The sequence below is a fragment of the Rhinolophus sinicus genome, linkage group LG01 (assembly GCF_036562045.2).
Source record: "Rhinolophus sinicus isolate RSC01 linkage group LG01, ASM3656204v1, whole genome shotgun sequence".
NCBI lineage: Eukaryota > Metazoa > Chordata > Mammalia > Chiroptera > Rhinolophidae > Rhinolophus > Rhinolophus sinicus.
This window is the reverse complement of record NC_133751.1, coordinates 107,438,420-107,464,198: the sequence shown is the minus strand read 5'-3', so window position 1 is coordinate 107,464,198 and position 25,779 is coordinate 107,438,420. Positions and strand designations below refer to the sequence as shown.

General features: G+C 39.2%; 1 protein-coding gene and 1 pseudogene across 4 annotated transcripts in view; both read right to left on the bottom strand.

The window, feature by feature from the left end:
* GK5 (glycerol kinase 5) overlaps window positions 1-20,477 on the bottom strand; it is a 91,064-nt gene extending 70,587 nt beyond the window's left edge. The window contains exons 1-3 of one of the 4 annotated variants that reach the window (XM_019753590.2): window positions 20,197-20,477; window positions 9,025-9,118; window positions 6,437-6,512 (exon numbers count right to left, since the gene is read on the bottom strand). In XM_019753590.2, coding sequence (XP_019609149.1) covers window positions 6,437-6,512; window positions 9,025-9,118; window positions 20,197-20,358 — 332 coding nt within the window. In that variant the 5' untranslated portion in view covers window positions 20,359-20,477. Of the gene's footprint in view, window positions 1-6,436; window positions 6,513-9,024; window positions 9,119-19,906; window positions 20,149-20,196 lie in introns of those variants that run through there. The other 3 variants (XM_074334064.1, XM_019753592.2, XM_074334071.1) reach the window with 3 other exon arrangements.
* On the bottom strand, window positions 15,837-16,224 carry LOC141567159 (cytochrome c oxidase subunit NDUFA4 pseudogene; annotated as a pseudogene).
* Window positions 20,478-25,779: the final 5,302 nt, after the last annotated feature.

The following is a 25,779-nucleotide window of genomic DNA, read 5'->3' as shown; positions in this document are numbered from 1 at the left end:
TACCTCGTTGGCTAAATTTATTCTTAGTTACTTATTTTGATGCAATTGATAATGGGATTTTTTTCTTAATTTCTCTTTCTGATAGTTCATTATTGGTGTATAAAAATGCATCCGATTTCTGAATATTAATTTTGTATCCAGCTACTTTACTGAATTCATTTATCAGTTCTTATAGTTTTTTGGTGGACTCTTTAGGGTTCTGTACATACAGCATCATGTCATCCCTTAATAATGGCACTTTTGCGTATAGTGCTGCAACAAACATCGGGGTGCACAAGTTTTTTGAATTAGAGTTTTGGATTTCTCTGGATAGATACCTAAGAGTGGAATTGCTGCGTCACAAGGTAGTTCCATTTTCAGTTTTTTGAGATACCTCCATACTGTTTTCCATAGTGGCTGCACCAATCTGCAATCCCACCAACAGTGTACGAGGGTTCCCTTTTCTCCACCTCCTCGCCAGCACTTGTTGTTTGTTGATTTACTGATGATAGCCATTTTGACTGGGGTGAGGTGGTATCTCATTGTGGTTTTTATTTGCATTTCTCTAATGGTTAGTGAGGTTGAGCATTTTTTCATATGTCTGTTTGCCATCTGTATGTCCTCTTTAGAAAAATGTCTCTTCATGTCCTCTGCCCATTTTTTAATTGGGTTGTTTGTTTTTTCGGAGTTGAGTTTTTTTATAAATTTTGGATATTAACCCCTTATCAGATATATCATTGGCAAATATCTTCTCTCATTCAATAGGAGTTTTATTGATGGTTTTCTTTGCTGTGAAAAAACTTTTTAGTTTGATGTAATCCCACATGTTTATTTTTTCTCTTACTTCCCTTGACCAAGGGGATATATCAGTAAAAATCTTACTCTGGGTAATGTCTGTAAAGTTTCTTCCTATATTTTCACATACAGTGGAGTATTACGCAGCCATAAAGAATGAAATCTTACCATTTACAACAATATGGATGGATCTAGAGAACATTATGCTAAGTGAAATAAGTCAGACAGAGAAAGACAAACACCATATGATCTCACTTATATTTGGACTCTAAAGAAAAGAATAAATGAATGAACTAATCAGAAACAGTCTCAGAGACATAGAGGAAAAACTGAGGGTTGCTAGATGGGAGGGACGGTGGGGATAAGGGGGAAAGTGAGGGGATTAGAAAGCACAGTCAGTAACTAACCATTGCGATGGGGATATGAAAGTCAATTTGGGGAATGTAATCAGTAATGTAAAGATTTTGTAGGGTATCCGATGGACACTTGTCCCATTAGAGAGGCCACCTCAGAGATGATGTAGATGCCTGATCACTGCACTGTATACCTGAAGCTGAAGCTGAACAATAATGAATGTCAACATATATATATATATATATATATATACACACACACACACACACACACACACACACACACACACACAAGAACTGGAGTTTAGCATTTGGAATAGAGACAGTGGAAATGTAATGGCTGTATGCGATGTCAGAGGGGGAAAGGGGGTTATCAATGTGTGAGGGATATAAATGATAAATGTCTATTACATTGTTTTGTACACATGAAACTAATAAAAAAAAATAATGGCAGTTTTACTTCTTCCTTTCCAATTTGGATGCCTTTTATTTATTTTTCTTGTCTGATTGCTGTGACTAGGACTTCCAATACTATGTTGAATAGAAGTGGTCTTGTTCCTGACTTTAAGGAAAATGCTTTTAGATTGTTACTGTTGAATATAATGCATTTGCCATATGTGGCCTTCATTAAGTTGAGGTATGTTCACTCTATTCCCATTTTGGGGAGAGTTGTTATCATAAATGGTGCTGGATTTTATGAAATGTTTTTTCTGCATCTATTGATATGACACAATTTTTATCATCCATTTTGTGTATCACGTGACTTGATTTGCAAATATTAAACCAAACTTGCATCCAAGGAATAAAACCCATTTGATCGTGGTGTACGATCTTTTTAATGTATTACTGAATTCAGTTTGCTAATATTTTGTTCAGGATTTTTGCATCTATGTTCATCAGGGATATCAGCCTATATTTTCCTTTCTTCCTTCTTTTTTTTTTTTTTGAGTGTACTTTGAATTGGTAATGATCATCCTGTAAAATGAGCTTGGAAGCCTTTCCTCCTCTTGAACTTTTTTGGAATAGTCTGCAAAGGATAGGTGTGAATTCTTCTTTGAATGTTTGGTAAAATTCACCATGAAGCCATCTGGTCCAGGCTTTTGTTTGTTGGGAGTTCTTTAATTACAGACTTGATTTCATTTGTAGTAATCAGTTGGTTTAAATTTTCTGTTTCTTCTTGATTCAGTCTTGAAAGACTGTATGTTTCTAGGAATTTATTCATTTCTTCCACATTGTCCAATTTGTTGGCACATAATTATTTGTAATATTGTCTTATAATCCTTAGTATTCCTCTTTCATTTCTGATTTTATTCATTTGTGTCCTCTCTTTTATTTTCTTGATGAGTCCGGTTAAAGGTTTATCAAATTTGTTTATCTTTTCAGAGAACCAGCTCTTGGCTATGCATTCTTTTTTTTTTTTTTTTTTTTAGACTCTATTTCATTTATTTACACTCGAATCTTTATTATTTCATTCCTGCTACTCACTTTGAGCTGTGTTTGTTCTTCTTTTTCTAAATTCCTTAGATGTAAGTTTACAGTATTTATTTCAGATTTTTCTTATTTCTTGAGGTAGTTGTGTGTTGCTATGTGTTTTCCTCTTAAAACTGCACTGAGTATGTTCCACAGATTTTTGCATTGTTGTGTTTTCATTTTCATTTGTCTGAAGTTATCTTTTGATTTCTTCCTTGATCTCATTGTTAACCCATTCATTGTGTAGTAGCATTTTATTTGGCCTCCATGTGTTTGTGTGTTTTTCAGTTTTCTTCTTGTGGTTGATTTCTAGTTTCATACCATTAAGATTGGAGAAGATGCTTGGTATTATTTCCATCTTCTTAAATTTATCAAGGCTTTTTTTGTGGTCTAACATGTGGTCTACCCTGAAAATTTTTTGATGGGTGCTTGAAAAGAGTGTATATTCTGCTACTTTGGGGTGAAATGCCCTAAAAATATCAATTAAATCCATCTGGTCTAATGTGCCATTTAAGGCCACTTTTTCCTTATTGATTTTCTATCTGGATGATCTATCCACTGATGTCAATGGGGTACTAAAGTCTCCTACTATGACTGGGTTACTATACATCTCTCCCTTTATGTCCATCAATATTTGCTTTATATATTTTGGTGCTCCTCCATTGGCTGTGTAAATATTTATAAGTTGTATCCTTTTGTTGAATTGATCCCTTTATCATTATTAAATGCCCTTCTTTGTTTCTTGTTATAGACTTTGTTTTAAAGTCTATTTTGTCTCATATAAATATTGCTACTCCATTTGCATAAAATATACTTTTTCCATTCCTTTACTTTCAATCTGTGTGTTTCTTTCAATCTGGAGTATGTCTTGGTAGACTGCATATGCATGGGTCTTTTTTTCTTATCCATTCAGCTACCAAATGTCTTTTGATTGGAGCATTTAATCCATTTACATTTAAAATGATTATTGATAGGCATGTAGTTATTGCCTTTTTATTATCCTATTTGTCTTTTTTCCCCCTTCTTATTTGTAAAGAAGTCCCTCTAATATTTCTTGTTTGGTGGTAATAAACTCCTTTAGCTTTTTGTTATCTGGGAAACTATTTGTCCTTCGATTCTAAATGATAGTTTTGCTGGGTAGAGTAATCTTGGTTGTAGTCTTTGCTTTTTATCACTTTGAGTATTTCCTGCCACTCTCTCTGGCCTGCAGTTTCTGTTGAGAAATCAGCTGATAGTCTTATGGGAACTCCCTTGTAGTTAACTAACTGCTTTTCTCTTGCTGCTTTTAAGATTCTCTCTTTGTCTTTAAGCTTTGGCATTTTGATTATGATGTTTCTTGGTATGGGCCTCTCCTGACAAAGATTTTGTTAAATGTCTGGCTCCAAAACAACCCAGAAAGGTAATGGCTCTTTAAATCTTCCAACAGATGTTGTCTAGGAAGGCACTGCAGCTAAGAATGCCCAGAGAACCGGACCTTAGGTAAGTATCTGTACCAGTCCTGCAGGGCACTGTCAAATCCACCAAAGTATATAAGCCAAAATTTTGTAGGACAAGGTCCCCACTGCCTTCCCTGGCACCAGCCACTTGCTCCAGGAAAGTGGGCTGCTTTCCCCACATCCACAGCAGAGCCTGGGAATGGAGGACGGTGGCTGGTTTGCACATGCCCTCTCTTAATTAAGAATAGAAGCCTCTACCTTCATCCAGCACTTTCTTGCTTGTTATAAGGGCTAATTAGTTTCTAGAGTTCTTAAATAGTTTATTCCATTCTCTCTTTCCAACTCAATGGTTGTTTTTGTGGAGGGACCAACCCTACAGCTTCCTACTCCACTATTTTGCATGATGTTACTCTCTACCCCTTGACTTTTTAGTTAACTATCTACCTTTTCAACCTGGGATCAATCTAACTTTCTTCTGTCTCCACTTTCAATGCCAGAACCCTTGAGAAAGGTTGGGAAAAGTCACGTAGCCTTGTGAATTTGTACGAATCTGTATCTATGGAACACAACCATGTCCAGGCTCTCAAAGTCACTTAAAATGATAAAAGTCTCTCTCTTGTCCTTCATTAGTTTCCTCTCCATTCCCCACAAATGGCACATCCAAATTTTCACCACATTTCTCAAACCCTATGGCACCATTGGCCTCCTATTTCTCAAAGGAAGTAAGATGCAAGGAATGACCTTTCTCAACTTCCCACTCCTCCACCAGCTACAACCTACAGCCATCATGCATTTCTGTCTTGCTTCAGAGGAAAAGCTTTCCCTCTCCAAGTCTAAAGTTGGCATCTCTACCAGTACTCTCTATATCCATGACTTCCTATCTCTTTCATCATTTCATTTAATCAAATATCCCTTCTCTAAACATACTTAATCTCCCCATCTTTGAAGCAGAACCAAAAACATCTCTCTTGATGCCCCTCACCTAGCCAAGCTCCCTCAATGTTTCCTCATCACCCCCCAGGACCTCAACCAAATATAATTCAAATGCAATTTAGATTCCCAATCATTCATGAAAATTATATTCACTATGATCATCAATGTTTCCAGATTTATAGGATCCTTTTCAATTTGACTTGAGCTTTCTACAATAGTGGCTCCAGACAGTCATTTCCTTTGTCCTAAAACTGTCACTTTCCTAAGCTGCCATAATGTCACTGTACTGTTTCTCCTCCTACCTCTCTAAGTACATCTTAGTTTCCTTTGCAGATTTTTCCTCCTTTGACTGCCAGTTAAATGCTGATGTTTGCCAGAGGTTGCATCCTTGGTCATCATCTCTTTTTAACTAGCTGCTCTCTCTGAAAAATCTACCCCACACTCATGAACGTAATCATCATGGAACCACTCACCAATCTACATCTCTAGGACCAATCTCTCACTTAAGTTCTATCCCCTCATAAATGGACTGCCCCACGTCATCTCAAAATGCAACATCTTCATCCAAAACCTGTAGCTCCTCTTCTTCTAGTGTGCCACAGCTGAATTAATAATATCCTTCAGCTGCTTTGGGCCAAAAACTTGGGAGCTTGGGGTTATTAACATCCCTGAAGATTATGGGGACTGAGAAACAAAATGAGCAAAAAAATACATCATTTCATATGATTATGCTATGAAAAGGAATAGAGTGGCTGGGGGTGGGGTGTCTTTTTAGACATAAGATGAGAGACCTGAATAAGCAATAGCCTTCAAAGAGACTTCCCAGTCTTAGTCTCATTCCCCTCAAATCCACTATCTAGAATTCCTGCTTCAAGAATATTCTTTGTAAAATTTAAATTTGGTCACATTACTCTTCTGCTTAACAGATTTTGATAGTTTCCCACTGCTTATGAGAGGCAAACTCCTTACTACAACAAATAACCTTTCCTAGTCTGGGACCCTGCCTTCCTCTCCAGGTTCATCTCAGTCACTCAAAGATTTCAGTGCCTACTATGTTCCAGGTGTTGTTATAGGTTTAAAGGACCCAGTGTGAACAGGGCAGACAAAAATCCCAACACTCATGGAAGTTCTTACTTCTATGGGAGAGGTTTAATAAATAAATATGCAAATAAGTACATAAAAATTTTCAATAATGGTAAGTGACATGAAGAAAATAAAATGGAAAAGAAAGGCATGGAGGATTTTAATAACAGCAACAGTCTTTTTGCTATTATTTTATGTACGTCAAGTCTAGATAACATCCACGGAACATATTTTAGTAAGCCAAAAGGTAGGTCTACCTTCATCCCTCTTAACAAAGCAAAACTGTTCTTAATTCACAAATTTAAAATTCCCCAAACAGATTTCACAGCAGTATATTCACTGTGATATGAACCCAGCAATAGAGTGCTTATTACACAATGTACTCACTTGTTCCACGTAATAAAAGTTGCTCTCTGTGTAGAAATGCCAAGACCAATGATTTGATTCATCTCTATTCCTGCAGCTAAAAATATAGACAAAACACATGTTTAAAAGCCAGTGAAGTTTTTCTTTATAATTTTATAGCACGGAAAAGAAATCACTGAGTATAATCTTTAGAAAATTATCTGGGTTTAGCATTTTAATAACACAATTTGAGCTAATAAAAAAAAACATTATTAAGATGATTTTGTAGTTGTTTTTTTACTTAAAAGGGATAAAAGGTCATATTCTCATAATTTAAAAAATTTTTTTTTGCTTTAAATGTTATAAAAAAAAACACTACTTAAAGTCAGTCAGATTGTATTTTCTTCTTGATAATATTATACTACAAGATAGGATCTTAATTTAAGAAATGATCAACCACAATAGAAGCCGGTAGATGGCAATAAAGAAAAATCCCTCGGGAAAGTAACATAATTATTGAAGCTCAGATCTATTTTCCACACAAACAGATGCTAGGAGGCAAATAAAAAGATAGTTTTTTTAAATCCAAATTTCTTAAATTATAGCAACTGAGTGATTTCTGTGACATTATTTTTAAAAAGCACTTTATCCCTCTGGGCAAATTAGGGACTTTAAATATGAGCACTGAGGAAGACAAATCACCCCTATTCTGTACTCCTTCCAAAAATACTTCACTTGAATCTAATCATGTGGAAATAATCAGACAACCTCAAAATGCAGGAACGTCTACTAAATTGGTCTGCAATTTAGAAAGCTGTCAATGTCACGAAGAACATGCTGTCGTTGAAAGACTCTGCAGACACTGCTAAATGCAATGCCTCATCTTTGGTTAGATTCTGGATTGAATAAAAAGTTATTAATGACTAAGATAGTAGGGGATATCTTCTAATACTTATAAGATAATAAGTATTAGAAAATATTACCATGTTAATGTTAAATTTCTTGTGTGATAATTGCATTGTGGTAATATAGGAGAATACTCTTTTTCTTTGGAAATACTGCTGAAGTATCTAGGGATAACAGATTATTATATCACAACCAATCCTCAAATGGATCAGCCAAAAGAAGTTTATAGAGGATCGTACAGTAAACATTGTAAAACAGGTCTGAATTTCAGAGAAAGGTATACAAGTGTTCAATGTACAATTCTTGCAGATTTTTGTATAGGTTTTCAAATATTTCAAACCAAAAAGGTGAGAAGGAGAAGCAATTCAACAGAAAAATGAAGTAAAAGACCATTTAGAATTTACATCTACAAGTCATCTTTCATTGTATTCTTAAAGAAGGTTGCATTGAAAATGTTCTCAAAGAGCTAAGATTTCAGACCACAGCTACATCAAGAGACCACACAGAAAAACACAAAACAAAAATTTATTTTACAATAAAGGTTACTCAATTGTAACTTCTGCCAACAGGAACTGTGTGTTGTAACTTTGTTTATAACCCGCTAGTATTTTGTACACAACAGGAAATCAAATAGTCACTAGCTACAACCTAGAATGAAGGAGGAAGGTGAGCCTTTGCACCGTGGCTGAAAAAAACTTAAACCAGAGGACAGAATTGCTGTTACCTCTCCTGGACAAAGTGGTTCATTGTAAATGGCAAATGTCCCCTAAAAAATACTGGGAAACTATTGTGAAAGAAAAATAGCAAAATGGAGTTGATATTGTCAAGAGAGCAATCTAAAATGGAGCCGGAAGGCCTCCAGGAAGCTGAGCTAACTCACTCCTTCCAAGTGAAACTGAACTTTTGAACTGGCCTAAACCAAATGGCTACATCCTGATATACACTTACTTCCTGGAACTGGCTCTGCATCACTGAACTCTCTGTTAAAAAATAAAATGTTGGGCCAGGCCTGTGACTCAGGTAGTTGGAGCGCTGTGCTCCTAAAGCTGAAGTCACTGGTTCTGCTCCCCACATGGGCCAGTGAGCTGCACCCTCTAAGCTAGTATTGTGAACAACGGCTCTCCCTGGAGCTGGGCTGCCGTGAGCGACCGACCGAATGGCGACCGACTGCATCAGCTGGGGCGAGCGCAAGGCTCATAATACCAGCATGGGCCAGGGCGCTGCGCCATGCACAACTAGATTGAAAACAATGACTTGACATGGAACTGATGGGTACCGGAAGAACACACTGTTCCCCAATATGCCCCAATAAAAATTTTAAAAAAAGTACACTTAGCAATAGACACAAGCAATCAGTCATGTATCTAGCATAGTATAAGTCTGCCTGACAGCACTTACCTCAGTTCTTTCAAAGCAACTTGTGTAACCTCTTTGGAAGGACCCCTTTTCTCTTTTTATAAACTCTGTCCCTTTCCCACTCAGAATACAGTTGGGGTTTCTAACCAAACCTATGTTTCTGAATTGCAATTCTTAAAAGACCCCCAAATAAAGCTTTTGTTTGCCTTCCCATTCTTGGTCAAAACGGATTGACACTGTGACCCCAATAAAATACAACATGTATAATTATAACTTAGGAAACCCACCAAATTCTATCAATGCCTGAGGAAAACTCTTGTTACAAACAAAATATACTTTACTATTTTTATCTTTGTAAATCCAATTACCTTTGACAGATTCTTTTATTACAGAAACAAATTGAAGCCAGAGAATATCAGGATCAATTTCAACCCAGCCAATTTGAGGATAAAGACTTTCTACCTATGGAAAAGAGAAGATTTAGTAAAAATAACATTAGATCAAACTAATGGTATGTGGATCTTAAGATTACTCATTAAAAGCATTAACAACATGATTCTATTTATTATCTAATTCGTTTTTATTGTTAAAATGGAAAAAAATACATATATGAAATAAAAAAAGGATATACCAAAATACCAGTATTTTCTTTAGTTCATGAGTTTACACAGACGATTTTAACTTTCTTTATTTAATCTTTATCTTTATTTCCCGAGTTTATCTTTATTTTCCAAGTTTTCTACAATGAAGATGTGTTCTTTTTGTAATAAGAAAAAAGTCAGACTTTTAAAATACAAACATTAACAAATAAAACAGCAAGTTCTGGTTCAGGCCACCCTGTCTCCCCCACTGAATGCAGATACAAAACCTGGACAGAATGCACGGGGCAACTATTTGTGGACTCAAAAAGGTATATAAAGGCACACAGAGTGTGTTAGAAGAATTCAAGTACCACTGAGCTGGTGGTAAGATTCCCACTTTTCTTCTGGAATCCCCTGGACTGGACTCTAGGAAGCCTGAAAACCAGCAGTGGGTAGCAGGTTGCAGTGGAAACCCCAGGAGAAGCTCTCTTCTTCTGGCTAACACTCAGAGGGAATGGGAGAAATCTTCCACTTTTCTTTTCTTTTTTCTCCCTTGCTTCGATACTTTTGTACCCAGGCTATCTGGTAGTGGTGGCTGCAGCAGTAACCACAGCACCTAAAATACTGAGGGAGGCAAAACTTCCTCTCCAATCAGAGGATCTATGGGTCCAAGAGGATAAGGTGAACCCCCATCACTTTTTCCTCCCTCTGTGCTCCTCATACCTAGCCCAGTGTGGGCGTACAAAGTGCCCAGAAGAACAGGTAATGAAAGCTCCAGCTTCCTGGCAAGAGGACCAAGGAGTACTAGGAAGATCTCAGAGAGGTAGAGGCTTGAGAAAGCTACACTAGAAGGTTGTATACGAATCCCTAGACTCACCTAGAAGGTGCACATGTGTCAGTGTAACCTAAATAGCAGAGCACAGATGTAAAGAACAGAACTATGAGCGAGATCACAGCCCAGGTCCCAGACTGACCACTTGGTAGCACATACACAGTGCATATTTAAATAGTACTGCCAAGGTCTTGAAAACAGAACTGACATTGAAACCCAAGTCCACAGAAGGCTGGTCAGAATTTGTAGCCTGAACCCAACTGCATTAGTTGCCTGCTAAAAGAAAAATATCACCATTCATCAGAGGATTTACACAAGACCCAGAATCTTATACCATGATATTCAAAGTGTCCAGGACACAATCCAAAATTACAAAGTATATGAAGAACCAGAAAAATCTCAACTCATAGGGAAAAGATAATCAATAGACACCAATGCCAAGATGACACAGATACCTGACAAAGGTTTTAAAGCAACTATTATAAAAGTGCTTTAACTAGGGCGAATTCTTCTGAAACAAATGGAAAGATAGAAAGTCTCAGCAAAGATACAAAAAGGATGAAGAAAAACAAAATGAAATTTTTAGAATTAAAAAATACAAAAATTAGGGGAGTGGGAGAAATGGAGAGAGATGCTGGTCAAAGGGTACAAACTTTCAGTTATAAGATGAATAAATGTTGAAGACCTAACGTACAGCATGGTAAATATAGTAGTTAATAATGTATTGTACACTTGAAATTTGCTAAAAGAGTAATTCTCAAGTGTTCTGAACACACACACACACACACACACACACACAGTAATCTTATGAGGTGATAGGTATGTTAATCAGCTTGACTGTAGTAATCATTTCACAATGTATACGTATACTAAACATCATGTAGTACACCTTAAATATATACAACTTTTACTGGTCAATCAATTAAAAAATATATAACCATTAAAATAAAAAACAGGGGCTGGGCCGGTGGCTCAGGCGGTTGGAGCTCCGCGCTCCTAATTCCGAAGACTGCCGGTTGGATTCCCACATGGGCCAGTGGGCTCTCAACCACAAGGTTGCCGGTTCAACTCGAGTCCCACAAGGGATGGTGGGCAGCGCCCCCTGCAACTAGAAACGGCAACTGGACCTGGAGCTGAACTGTGCCCTCCACAAGTAAGACTGAAAGGACATCAACTTGACTTGGAAAAATAAATCCTGGAAGTACACACTGTTCCCCAGTAAAATCCTGTTCCTCCTCCCCAATAAAATCTTTAAAAAAATAAAATAAATAAAACAAAAAATAAATAACATACTGCATGGGCTCAATAGAATGGAGACAGCAGGAGAATGTCAATAAACCTGAAGATACATCAATGGAGATTATCTAATCTGAACAACAGGGAGAAAAAATGTTGGAGAAAATGAATAAAGCCTGAGGGATCTGTGGAAAAAGAGCAAAAGATCTAATATTTATGTCATCAGAGTCCCCAAAGAAGAAAAGAAAGAATTCTATGCAGACAAAAATTACTTCACAGTAGTAATAGTGCTAAAAATTTCCCAAGTTCAGTGAAAGTTTTAAAATCCATATATTCTAGAAAGTTAGAAAACTCCTAACAGGATAAGTCCAAAGCCTTACACATCCAGATTCAGCATAGTTAAAATGACGAAAACCAAAAACAAAGAAAAAAATTTGAAAGCAGCCACATTCAGTACGTATACAAACAATGATCTGAATGACGATTTGTCATCAGAACCACGAAGGCTAGGAGAAAGTAGCTCAACATTTTTAAAGTGACATTTTAAAAGAACTGTCATCCACAATTTCTTATCAAAATCCCAGTAGGACTTTTCGTAGATATAGACATAATGATTCTAAAATTTACATGGAAAGTCAAAAGAACTGAAATAGCCAAACAAATGCTGAAAAGAATAAAATTGGAGGAATCAATTTCAATACTTACTATAAAGCTACAGTAATCAAAAAGTTATGATACTAGCATAAAAATAGACAAAAGGTCAATGGAACAAAATAGAATTTGGAAATAGACCTACAAAAATATGACTGATTGATTTTTGACAAATGTACAAGGCAATTCAATGGAGAAAAGATAGATTTTCAACAGAGTTGGAAAAATTTACATATTCATATGCAAAAAAAAAATAACTTTAACCTAAACCTCATAATTTATACAAAAATTAACTCAAAAGGGATCATAGCTCTAAATGTAAAAGTGTGACTTGGAGCTAGGTGAAGAGTTCTTAGACATGACACCAAAAGTATGATTCATAAAACAAAAAAATGATAAACTGGACTTCATCAAAATTAAAAACACCTGCTCTGCGAAAGATATTGTTAAGAAAATGAAAAGACTGGTTGAAAATATCTGCAAATCACACATCCAATACAGGAATTATATCCAGAACATATAAAGAAATCTCAAAACTCAATAATAAGAAAATGAACCTAATTATAAACGGGCAGAAACTTATGTAGTCACACAACAGCCTAGCCAGCTGTCCCCCCATGTCTTTCCTTAAGGAAAGAAGAGTCTGTGATACTGTGCCTTTCTGGGACTCTGCTCCATCCTTGTGTTTACACGTTATGTCTCTCTGTCTAGTCCCCAAAAGATGGTTTGCAGCCAAAGACGGTAAGATATCTTACAGGAGATACAACGTAAGCCAGGCAGAACCGAGTGGGGACCCCCAATGAGCTGCCTTAGAAAAATATGGGAAGGGGCTTGCTTCCCCTTCCCCCTGCCTAGGAAAAGCCATTGCCTGCTCTGGCTTTTCCCTGGCATCTGTTTGTGAGAGAAGTCATGAGGACAATAAAGATCAGTTCTCTCCACTTATCTCAACGGAACTGTTACAATATGAGACTTGACCCTGAGAGGGTACATACCTTAATTAAGACATCATGGGACCTTGTGCTTCGGTTATTTACAGACAAAGGGTGATTGGAATAAACATTTTTCTGCTATGATGTATGAGTCTCACAAACCGTGTAAGAAACAATGTTACTTTCTTGTATTTGTATACCTATCAATAAAAACCTCCAGTCGGCCTTATTCTGGACTCCAGTCCTCTGAGACTGAGAGACCCCTGGCCTTCGGAGAGATTTAACTACAAAAAAAAAAAAAAAAATGGGCAGAAAAGTTGAAGAGGCACTTCAACAAAGAAGATATATGGACAGCAAATATGCACATGGAAATATTCAACACCACAGCCATTAGGGAAATGCAAGTCAAAACCAAATGAGACACCACTACATGTATTAGAATGCATGAAATAAAAAAACACCAATAATATCAAGTGTTGGTGAAGAACAAATAGAACTCTTACACATTGCTGGTAGGAATGCAAAATGGTATAACTACTCTGGAAAAGTTTCGCAATTCATTGTTAAGTTAAACATTTACTCACCATATAATCCAACAATCTCATTCCTACGTATTTATCCCAAAGAAATAAAAACTTACATACACATTAAAAATCTACAAAAATGTTAATAGAAGCTCTATTAAAAATCACCAGAAACTAGAACTAACCCACATGTACCTCAACAGGTGAATGAATGTGGTATATCTATAATGGGTTACTACTCAGAAGTAAAACAAATGAACTACTGACACACACAAAAATACGGACAAATCTCAAAGGAATTATGCTGAAAAAAAACACAACAGTGTGCAAAGGCTATTTACTATATTGTTTCACTTAGATGACATTCTCAAAAAGAAAAAAAAAACTATAGTCATGGAAAAATAGATCAGTGGTTATCGGAGGTTAGATATAGGAGGAGGGTATAACTACAAAGGGCTAGCACAAGGGAGTGTTTTAGGTTATTCCTATACATGTGCTAAAACTCACAGAACGTATTAACCAAAGTCAATTTTATTGTATATTAATTTTAAAAATAAAATAAAAAGAACCTATGACTTCAGGCCAAAATGACAGCTTGAACATACATTTTATCTCTAATTCCCCTCAAGACTCAATTAAAATAGAACCATTAAGAAGACTTACACAGAAGGACAATGAGAAGAGATAAAACAGGGTCAGACCAGGTTTTAACAAATGTTTTTAATATCAACAGTGAGTAGGTGGGTGGTACATGGCCAAGCACAGAGGAGAAAACTGATACCTCACTCCCTGCTCAGATTATACTACATCTCTGCTCAACCTCTGGCAGAGATTCTAGGGTAGAACCCTGAATATCACAGGTACCTCCACAGGCTGGGATGCCAGATAGGGCTGAACAAAGGACTAGTTCAAAGTCTTTACAAGCATACCCAATTCCCCTCCTCCAGACAGATTACTGCCCCTCGTGAACCAGGCAGAAGGTAAGAGGTTTACTCTCTGTGGGGATTGAACCAGAGAAGTTCTTTTCTTGCAAATATTGCCCAGAGATAGCTGAGTAGGGTTAGACATGCTACTGAAAATATGAACAGATAAGCAACCATAGATCATCATTTAAGGAAAATCTCTAACATGTAAGAAGAGTTCAAAATAAGAGTAAAAAGAAACTCTGCAGAAACAGTGATTATGTGGGGAGCATGAGGGTGATACGAGAAGAATCCACAGAGCTCATCAGAAATAAATAGATCTAACAAAATCTATTCCCCTTCTATGAAATGTCTCTGTTCTTTCTATGTAAGACTTTCATGACCACAGCCTGTAATGATTCAAATGCGATAAACACTTCCTCACTCCAAAAAACTCAGTATCAATATAATCGTTTCAAGTCTACAAACCTCCAGACTTGATGGTAGCACTCCAGGGTCACTTCCCTCAACTCCATCAACCTGGAGAGCTCACTGCCCCCAAACATGTCACAGTAGTAAAATCAAATCTGCTCCCTTACCGAAGGAAAACCATACCAAAATGAGGTCAAGAACATAATCAAAGCTAAGAAGAAAAATTGTTTTGTTGATTAAAAACAAAAGACAACAACATTTTTTCAAGAGTGTACAGAGGATATTTAGAATTAGTGAATCCACTGTTTTCTTTGGAGTGGCCTTTCTGTCCTACTCTTTCAACCAAGATGTTATCTTCCATGGTTTCTTCAAAATGGCATGATGTTCTTCACAATAGAAGAACTTTTCCCAATTTTAAAAACTAAAATTATCAAATATTCACATGTAGCATTTTCAACTCTAAATAATATTTTAATATATAAAACCAGTATTTAAAAGTCCGTGGAAAGATTTTTTTAAATACAAATAATAGGAAAAGGCTAAAAGTATATCTCTGCTATTAAAAAATGAATGCCACAGAAATAAAATTGAAGTTTTCTGAGAGGCCTAGTACTAGCCTGCTGATTAAGCATTCAAGTTTAGGATTTCAATTTTAACTAAAAGACTAATATAGCCTATTTTGGTCTTGTTTCTAAAGGGTAATCTTTTCAGTTGTTCTTTCTCTTTCTTTTTTAAGCTATTTATTTAGCAATATCAATCAAATTCTATACTAAAAGGTTTGAGGTTTCTATTATAAAGTCTCTCCATCAAAATATTAGTAGAGGTACAATTTTTGATTGAGAAAACTACAAGTTCTGTGTAAAGGAATCCATAAAATCCCATGAAGCAAACTGAATTTCTTGTACTTTAATTAAATACAACCCAATTACTTATTTTATACCCATGATGTAATAAACCAGATACTAAGTAGAAATATAGGTTCTTTGGGTTATTTCCCAAAGAATGCAAACTATCTGAAGTAAAGGATCAGTTGTTTGTTTGTTTTTTCTAATTTCTTTTTTTTCAAGTTTCAGATATTTATTAATCAGTGTAAACCCCAACATAATACACCAACATGATTTCGTGCATTTGGAGGGAAAATATTTCCTGGCTAAGTGGAAAATTGTGTGAATGGCTTCTGAAAGACCTTCATTTTAAGCAGCTTTATAGTGAAACATTTTATTTGGAAATTTGGACCTTCTATCTTCAGTTTGCTGTAATCTACATTCATTGAATAGAACTTGTATTGATCACTGAGACCCAGTTTGTTCCAGGATTCTGGGTTATTCTTTCTGTCCCAACAGACATCTGGATTGAACAATGCCAGGGGTAAGACATACAGTACTGCTCCAGTACTTCCAGCTCCAATAAATACAAAGAAGGGGGGGGCGGCGGGTCAAACCTGGATGCTTCTTCTCTTGCCTGAGGATTTGGTACAGCATGGTTGCAGCAGTGGGCTCAAGTCCCTTAGCACAGAAAAACAAAACTGCAAGGCCCAGGACTAGGTAGTCTCTGCCTTTTTTCCCTGATTTCTAATTAATTGTGGACCAACAGTTCTTAAGACAGAATTTAAATGGGCAGTTAGTCAAGATGACAGAGTAGGTAAACATTGTACTCACCTCCTCCTACTACCACAAAAAAAGTTACAACTAAATTATAGAACCACCACCCTTAAGAATCACCTGAAGACTAGCTGATCAGAACTCCTATTAACTAAGGATACAAAGAAGAAGCTATGTCAAAACTGGTAGGAGGGACAGAGATTCAAAAGAAGGTGGTCCCACATACCTGTGTGGCCATTCAATATACAGAAGTACCCCCTGAGGAGCGATAGACCACAGCCTCACACCAGGCTCCCCAGTCCAAGGCATCTGCTGAGGAATCCCTATGACATCTGGCTGTGAAAATCAGCAGGTATTCCATCCAGCTGAGACGGAGGACTGCTGTAGATGCAGGTGTCTTCTTAAAGGGCCCAAGCACAGACTTACTCTTAAACAACTGCCCTAAACTCCAGTGAAGGGACAGCACAATGGTATAAAACTAGAAATCAACAACAAGAAGAAAACTGAAAAACACACAAACACACATGGAGGCTAAATAACATGCTACTAAGCAGTGCATGGGTTAATAATAAGATCAAAGAAGAAATGAAAAGATAAATTCAGACAAATGAAAATGAAACTCAACAACGCAAAAATCTATGGAACACAACTAATGCAGTTTTAAGAGGGAAATTCATAGCAAAATACACCTACTTCAAGAAATAAGAAAAATCTCAAATAAACAATTTAAACTTACACCTAAAGGAACTAGAAAAAGAACAGAAAACAAAGCCCAAGTAAAAGGAAGGAAATAATAAAGATCAAAGCAGAAATAAACAAAATAAAGTAAAAAAATTACAAAAGATTAATGACCAAGAGCTGGTTCTTTGAAAAGATAAACAAAATTGATAAATCTTTAACCAGACTCAACAACCAAAAACAGAGAGACAGAGAGAGAGAGCGAACCGTAATAAGTAAAATCAGAAATGAAACAGAAGTGAAAACTAACACCACCTAAATATAAAGGATAATAAGAAAATACTATGAACAATTATATGCCAATAAATTGGACAACCTGGAAGAAATGGATAAATTCTTAGAAAAATAAAATCTTTCAAGACTGAATCAAGAAGAAACAGAATCTGAACAGACCAATAACCACTAATGAAATTGAATCAGTAATCAAAAAACTCCCAACAACAAAAGTCCTGGAGCGGATGGCTTCACAGGTGAATTGTACCAAACATTCAAAGAAGAATGAACACTTATCCTTTGCAAATTATTCCAAAAAATTCAAGAGAAGGGAAGGCTCCCAAGTTCATTTTACAACGCCAACATTACTCTGATTCCAAAACTAGACCAAACATTACAAAAAAAGAAAATTAGATGCCAATATCCCTGATGAACATAGATGCAAAAATCCTGAACAAAATATTAGCAAACCAAATTCAGCAATATATTAAAAAGATCATATACCATGATCAAGTGGGATTTATTCCTTGGATGCAAGTTTGGTTCAATATCCACAAATTAATTCATGTGATACACCACATAAACAAAATGGAGGATAAAAATCATATGATCATAACAATAGACACAGAAAAAGCATTTGACAAAATCTAGCACCAATTTATGGTAAAAACTCTCAGCAAAGTGGGAATAGAGGGAATATACCTCAACATAATAAAGGTCATACATGACAAACCCACAGCTAACATCATACTCAATGGTGAAAATATTATTTTATTTATATGTGGATTCTGAAAAACAAAACAAATGAACAAACTCATAGATACAGAGGACAAACTGTTGCCAGAAGGTTGCCAGAAGGGAGGGAGGTTGGGTGGCTGGGTGAAAAAGGTGAAGGGATTAAGAAATACAAATTGGCAGTTACAAATAGTCACGGGGATGTAAAATAGAGCACAGGGAATATAGTCATAATATTGTAATAACTATATATAGTGCCAGGTGTATACTAGGCTTATGGGGGGATCACTTCATAAGTTTTATAAATGTCTAACTACTATGCTGTACACCTGAAACAAATATTGAATGTCAATTGCAGTTGAAAAAAAAAAGTAAGACAATTAAAACAACCTTCTAGGAAAAAAATGATATACAAAATAAAATCCAAAATATTTTATTATTAAGGTCAATAAACATAAAAGTACTCTGCCAAATTGCTACACCAGTTTCTATTTCATATATTCCTTATCTCAACCTCAGCAGCCCAGGAACTACACTTTATGAAGTGTTGCTGTAAAATTCCTACTCTAGTTTGAGGGGCATTGGAATAAACTCCTTAATCTAAGATAGTGCTTCCTCCTTTGAGAGCAGGGACTTTTTGTATTTTTATTTAAACATTTTATTTATTTGTATTTGTATTTGTATTTTTTTATAAAATACTTTTTGTATTTTACTCACTTATCTTTCCAGATACCCTCCCCACAGTTTAGAGTCTGAGCAAACCATCCTAGTTTCCTGCTACAGCAATCCTGATTCATCTTTAAGAGTCTTCATTTCTTAAAAACTAATGATTCGCCTCAGATAATATAGCAACTATGAAACCTTGTGTCTTCTAACAATTTGTCTCCCTTTGGTTCCAAATACTTCAATTCCTTTTTTAAAAAATCACTGCTTAAAACAGAAGTACTTTGTGTTTAGAATGATAAGGGAGACTGTGAAAAGTATCATTGTGTTATGATAAAGACTCATAAAAAGATAAGAAGCACACAGATGCTGAGGGACAGTGTGGACCTTTCATTTGTCCCTTCAAGTTGGTGTAGACATGGGGCGTGTGGGTGGGTGGGCAGTGCTCCTGCACAGGGAGCCAGAGCAGGGACCAGGGAGCGGCTGTAGTCCCAGCTCACTGTCCTAGTCCCCAAACCAGAATGGAAATCCGGTATTTCCTCAAGAACAAATGCTCAAAGCAGTCATGTGGGTAGACTTGATCCTGGGCAACCTCCGTGGTTGAAACACACTTCTAGGCGGATTGGAAGAAATGGAGCAAACGGGGGAGTCCAGTACTGTGGGAATGGTCTACTGTCCTGACCCTGCTAACATCAAAAGATGCTGGTATTGGAAAGAAGAGTAAATGGAAACACCATATCCAATCAACATTTTTGGTACTCAGGAAATTGTGTAGAAATCTGCACTTCATTAAAATGGGAACGGGATAATATCAGTTGGTTGGCTGCTTTACTATTAACATGAATTTACTAATAACAACAATCTATGACTTGCTAGGTTCCTCAAAGGAGAAAAAGATTTTTACGAATTCTCAAAATTGGAAAGGAGCAAAGTAGTGGCACTACCGCCTTCAGAATTTGTCCAATGCCTCCACTCCATGGAAATCAGTTGCTCATGTGAGAAACCAGCAGTTGGAGAAGTAGTTTATAATGTTAATAACTGAAGAATGGACAATAAAGGTACATTCTGTCAAGATGTGAAAAATTAAAATGTAAATGAAGATAGGTTGGGTGTCTGTCAAGAAAGTGCAGGAAAACCAAGCAAGTCACAAAGCCCCCTTTGGCTGGATAACTGCAGCCCGCTCTGCTCGGCGAGTCGCCGCAGTCGCACCCACCTAAGGCCAGAGAGGCGAATCTCCAGGTGACAGGAACGGCAGCGAATGGCCCTGGCTCACAAACCGGGCCCCTCCTGTCCTCAGCCTGGGCAGGAAGGGCGCGTGGGTTCCAGCCCTGCCCAGGGCGGGAATGAGATTGGGCCAGTCCCGGCGCGCCGCTCAGGCCCCGGGGTGCTGCAGGTGGCCGCGACCAGGCCGGACGACACGGACCCGCCCGCTCCCCTTCCGCGACCCGATCCCGGGAATCTATGCGACCCCGACCCACGGCCCCGACGCCCGCTCCCTGTCACCTTCTGGGCGCTGGAGCCATGGATCCGCCCCGCGCGGTCATAGACGTGGCAGCGGATCACTGAGCTGCCCACGTCCAGCCCCAGCACGAAGCCTGGGCGCGAGGTCTCCGGGGCGCACTGCTCCGCGGGCCCCCGCTCCGGGACGGTGGGCAGCCCAGGCATTCCGCCCCGCAAGCCTCTTCTTCCCGCAGCCGCCTCTCCCGCCGGCGCGTTACAAACCCCAGCACTTCTGCGGCCAAGCGCGCCCCGCCGGGCCACCGCCCCCGGCCCGCCCCCTCCGCCAGATCCGGGAGGCGGCCCCGCCCCTGCCCCGGGCCCCGCCCCGGCGCCGTGACGTCACGGCTGCGCAGTGAGCTTTTCGAGGCGCGTGCTCGGGTGGGGCGGCCGCGTGGGGCGCTTGGAGGTCGAACCCTGGGGTCCTGGCAGAGCGGCCCGGCCTGGTCCTCCAAGGGCTGCCCGCTTTTGGCGTTGACCTAACCCTTAGTTTTAATTATTTCCCTCATAAGCTCCCTGAAACAGTGCGTGCGTTTCTTTTAACCCTAGTTACATTTTATGAATCTATTAAGAAAAGTAGTGACCTGAAAAATTGAAAATTCGGCCGAGAGTATTTATTAATAAACTGAGTTTCCCCGCAAGACTTCTCTCCCCAGAAAACTTGGTAAATTTGCACATATAATACTTAGTAAATACATCAATAAATACTTGTTAAATGACATAGCACAATGAGGAAGGCAGCCCTCAGGTGCCCTTCTACCTCTAGGAAAACGAGTCACTGCCTTTCCCACCCACAGTAACCAACTGTCCCGGTTTGCCCTGAGGAGTTTTTTGAAACAAAGGATTTTTCTATGCTGAAACCAGGACAGTCCTCCAGCGCTCAGAGGCTCTTGGTGGCCACAGGTCATTTCCTTTGTGACACTGGTATAACCTGTTTAGATGTCAGCCATCTTTTAGACAGTGAGCTCCTTGAGGACAGAGATGGGACCTTGGTCTTTTTTCCTCCAAGACACAAAGTACCTACTCAGTAAACAGATTAATATGTGCAAGTCTCTATCAGACTCATCTTCTGCCTGACTTGGCCACAAAACACAGAGGGTAATGAGCCCTTCCTAATCTCTGCGATTAATTTGGGCGTGTTGTCATGTGACCACCAAGGCAGCCCTTCCAATGTGTAAGGGAGGTGTGGAGCTGCGCTGGCTGCACTCAGTCTGGCATCTGGAATACCACAACTGAGCCCTGGACATCCACATGCACCTCAAGCTACCTCTTTTCACTTCACCCTTGTTTATGAGCCTAGCCTGATTTGGACTGGGCTCCTGCCTCAGTTTCCTGATCTGTACCTCCACTCCTGACTGTGCCTGGAGCTCTAGCCTGAATACCACAATGGGACGGAGGTGGACATACCATGAACTTAATGAAGCTTACACTTCCTGTCCCTCACTTGCATGGGCCCCTGCCAAGGCCCTGAGAAGAACCTTGACAAACTGTTCAGAGTGCTGTGCTTTATAGTATTTGCAAAAGTGAATAAATTTTGTATTTTTTTTCCTGAAAGTGGGCCCCAAAATTATATAAGCTTCAGGTCTCATAAAACCATAATCCTTCCCACCCTTATATAGTCTTCAGAAATTCCTTCTTTCTCAAGGCCTGGACTCCCTCTTCTGCACTCTCCTCCGCCCCACAGTGGTACTCTGGAATGCTGCCTTGCACCCACTCCGAGTTCTATACACCCCAACTCACTCCTCTGAACCCCGTGAATACTGACATCACCTGAGATCATGTCAGTCCGCCCTACACAACTCTGAGTAGTAATGGTTTTAAGCACTGCCTTCTCTCATCTGAGCCAACTTAAAATACAGCCCCTGCTTATTCTTCACCAATGTTCCATTGAGGTCCTTGCCTGGGTTTGCCATTAAGCCCATTCACTCCCTGAAGCAGTCAAACCAGAAGGAATGAAAACCAAGAACTTCAAATTCTCAGGCCTGATACCCCAGATCTGAAAATAAAAGAGGACTTTGGGTCAGACCGAAATCAAGGGGAAAACTGGAAATTGAAAGGTAGAATAACTATACTAGAAAACCCAGACTACTTACTTCATAACTCAAAACAAATAAACAGAAACTTAGTTACATGCTTCCTAGCAAATAAAGCATAAAGGGAAATATGAAATTTGTATCTGTCAGAAAGAAGGAAGTCACATGAATAACTGCTATGCCAGTCATGGCAATTGTACTTTGTCGTGCGGGAGACCCTGCTCGCTGCGCCATTTGTCGTGCGCGGAGGCCTGCTCGCCGCACCATTTTTCAGGCGGGGCGGCCTGCGGGGTCTCTGCTCCCGCTCCCCACACAAGAACGCAGGATATGGTGAGGCCAAAAAGGAACACCCACGGAGCCATAGGTAGGGGAGCCATACCACCACGGTCTCACTGGAGGCTGGGTTCACCGGACGTGCGACCTGCCGTCCGCCTTTCTGCCAACCGACCAACCAAGGACTCTCCTCCACTCTCCTCTGGACTCTGTTCCTCTCCTCTCTTCCGCTCTCTTCGGTTCTCCTCTTCCGCTCTCCTCGGCTCTGCTCGGCAGTCCTCGGCTCTCCTCCGTAGCCACAGCAGCGGCCAATCGGCTAACCGGCCGCAGCCGACAGCCAATCAGCCACAGCCGAGCCATCCACCACCCGAGCCAGCACCCGTCCACGTGAGGCCGAGAGCCTGTAAACTACTCTCTGGGGCTCTGTCCCCACAACTTACATGTACAATCCTATATGTTCTATCACTTAATTCTCTCCAGAACCCAAAGAAAGTGTTTTCACAGGAGGGAATAACAGCTCGCTCAAGGTTGTGTGGCTAGCACATGATGAAAGCACAGGTCTTCCTCTACACAGTGGTTCTTTAGAGTGCCTGAAACATCAACTTTGTCCAGAGGTAAACACGAACTTATCCTGCCACTGATTACTCTTCACAAACCCCACAGCATTGTTGCCAGCATGTGTGGAAGGCTTCTTCCAGCCTTAGCAAGGAGGGTGCTGAATAGGTACAAGGCCCCTCTAAACCCTGAGGGGGCCCCCAGCAGAAATCGTGGCCTCTTCCTAGCTGAGCTGCTGGCAGTCTTAGAAAGAGTTACCATCTAATCTAAGGGAAACCAGAGTCACACCTGCCACACCAGCCCAGGTATCTGCCCCATCTCCATGCCCTTAAGGGGCATCCAGTGTCAGAAACTTGAGCAGGCTCAATACTCCACCTCTTAATTCTCTCCTCCTGAAGTGTATTAAGTGACAGGAAATCTTTTCATTCACTCGCTTATCTGTAAATGTGGGAGGGGAAGGAACCACATAATGCACAGGTTTGTTAACTTGGCTTTTATGTTTTTGAACACCCAGAGGCGGGGAAGTTCTAAAGAGAGGCCATTGTTTAAGAAGAGCATTCTACTTCCCTTTCTCATCTCAGTCATCCCGTTTCACTCATGATCAGAAGCCTTTTTTATTCAAGTAGGGATGTTATACGTTGTAAAATCTCGAATGAGTATTGTGAGTTAAGACTTAAACCACATTAGAGGATGGCTGAAAACCATTTTTTTAATTTGTGGATACAAATAAAACTTTGTTTTTAGAGGAAAATTTAGAATTATTGTATAAGGCAATTAAAAATCCAAAGTAAACAATGGTACTTCAGAAGGAAATTGGCCATTACCACTACTGAGTTTTCAATAATAAAGATTTCAGCCTTTTGGCTAAGAATAAACCACATTAAAAAAAGAAACCCCTCCCCACATATCGCTTAGCTTCTGTTGGCATTCTTTGCTTCCCAAATACCACAGAATTCTTGTTTTTTAGATGTTTGGCAGTTGTTTTCTCTCTGCACTTTGAAAATATTGTTACGTTGGCTTCTAGCTGTTATTTCTAATGAGAAGTCTGCTGCCAGTCAAGTTCTCACTAATTTGTGGTACTCTATCTTGTCTCTCTGGTGAGTTTAAGTTTCTGTTCACATTCAGTGTTCTGGTCTTCCTAGGTGTGGTCTTATTTTAATTTATCCTACTGGGGACATCCCACTGTGATTCTTTAGTGTGAGGACCTGGGTCTTCAACTTTGGAAAATGTTCTTTGTAGACGTTGCCTCTTCCCATCGTTCATATTCTCTCCTTAGGGAACTCTTGGTCAATATTTAATTTAAAAAAATATTTTGATTCAACTTCAGACTTACAGAAGAGTTGAAAGATAGCACAAAGAATTCCTATATCCCCTCTACCCAGATTCTCCAAACATTAACATTTAGCACTTTTGTAGTTTATCTTTTCCTATTTATCTACTTACCATACTGTTTTCTGAACTATTTGAAAGTCTCAGGCATGATGCCTATTTGCTCGTAAACACATAAGTCAGAATTTCCTAAAAACAAGTATATTCTTTTACAAAATCATCATACACAATATTATTAGCTAATCTGGGGATCTTATTCAGATTTCACCAATTGTCATAATAGTGTCCCTTACAGAAAATCCTGGGTCATGTGTTGCATTCAGTTGTCATGTTTTCCTTTTCAGTCTCCTTTGTATTTGAGCCATTGCTCAGTCTTTCTCTTTAGTAACATTGACATTTTTGAGGAGTACAGACCATTTATTTTGTAGAATGTCCTCTATTTTGTGTTTGTCTGATGTGTCCTCATCATTAGATTCAGGTTATGCATTTTGGCCAGAATAGCACAAAAGTAGTGGTGTGCTCTTTTCAGCAAGGCTGAGACTAGGGTAAGATAAAGAAGGCAACTAGTATACAAACTTTAAGGCGATAGTCATTCTCAGCTTAATGAAAATACAAAGTTAACCCTAGGTGCCTAGCTTGCTTCACACTAGTCCCAGCCTTTCTCCTCAGTACATCATGTTAGGAGGTATGTGGTATCTATTTGTCACATACATGACGTCAATTGGTCAAGGTGATGTCAAGGTATGTCAGCCAGATTTCTTCATTGTACATTTGCTATAATCCCTTTTATAATTAATAACTTCTTATAAGGACACATTGTGGGGACAGAGCCCCAGAGAGTAGTTTACAGGCTCTCGGCCTCACGTGGAAGGGTGCTGGCTCGGGTGGTGAATGGCCGTCGGCTGTGGCCGGTTAGCCAATTGGCAGCTGGTATAACTGCTGCAACTACGTAGGGCCGAGGAGACCGGAAGAGGAGAGTCGAGAGAGTGGAGGAGAGTCGTCGGTCGGTAGGTTGGCGGAAAGGCGGAGGGCAGGTCACGCGTCTGGTGGGCCCAGCCTCCAGTGAGACCATAGGGGTATGACTCCCCTACCTATGGCTCCGTGGGTGTTCCTTTTCGGCCTCACCATGTCCTGCATTCTTGTGTGGGGAGCGGGAGCAGAGACCCCGCAGGCCGCCCCGCCTGAAAGATGGCGCGGCGAGAAGGCCTCCGCGCACGACACACATCTATATTGGGACTATGTAAATAATCCTATTACACTTCAAACTTTCACCCGATGATTTTAGCATCCATATTTTTTTATTAGTTTCAGGTGTACAAAACAATGTGATAGTTATAGTTCTTGTCTTAATCAATTATTAAGATGGTTACCTAAATGGTGATTTTTTTTTTTCCATTCC